Source organism: Buceros rhinoceros, unplaced genomic scaffold (assembly GCF_000710305.1).
Source record: "Buceros rhinoceros silvestris isolate BGI_N320 unplaced genomic scaffold, ASM71030v1 scaffold23025, whole genome shotgun sequence".
In the NCBI taxonomy this organism is placed as follows: Eukaryota; Metazoa; Chordata; class Aves; order Bucerotiformes; family Bucerotidae; genus Buceros; species Buceros rhinoceros.
Window position 1 is genome coordinate 1,226 of NW_010412590.1, and position 472 is coordinate 1,697.

At 60.4% G+C, this 472-nt stretch overlaps 1 protein-coding gene across 1 annotated transcript in view; it reads right to left on the reverse strand.

Moving 5' to 3' along the window:
* Positions 1–244, reverse strand: part of LOC104493733 (rho GDP-dissociation inhibitor 1) — a gene marked incomplete at both ends in the record, with an annotated part of 946 nt that extends 702 nt beyond the window's left edge. Inside the window, one exon of the mRNA XM_010136462.1 lies at positions 168–244. Coding sequence (XP_010134764.1) covers positions 168–244 — 77 coding nt within the window. The remainder of the gene's footprint in view (positions 1–167) is intronic.
* Between the last annotated feature and the right edge of the window lie 228 nt (positions 245–472).

Consider the following 472-nt stretch of genomic DNA (forward strand, 5'->3'; position numbering starts at 1 on the left):
AGGCCAGGGCGGCAGAAGACACCTCTGGACAGACTGACCGCCCGCCCCGCCTGCAGCAGGAGGCAGCTCCCTCCGTCACATCACCCGTGGGGCTCCGGCACGCCCGGTGCTGCGACTGCAGCAGGCCGGCTTTCAGCTGTTCTTCCATTTCAGATCTGAGTTCTTACCCTAAAGGAGATTTTTATCCGGTATTCCACACCCTCCTTCAGCACAAACGCTTGTTTCTTAAAGCCCTCCAGGTCACCTACAAAGAATCACAGAATCGTTTTGGTTGGGAAAGACCTTTCGGCTCAAGTCCCCCCGTTCCCCCAGCACTGCCCGGTTCCCACTGACCCGTGTCCCTCAGCACCGCCTCCACACAGCTGGGAAACGCCCCCAGGGATGGGGACTCCACTACTGCCCCGGGGCAGCCTGGGACACGCCTGCACAACCCCAATGGGACAGAAATGGCTCCTCAGGGACAACCTCAACC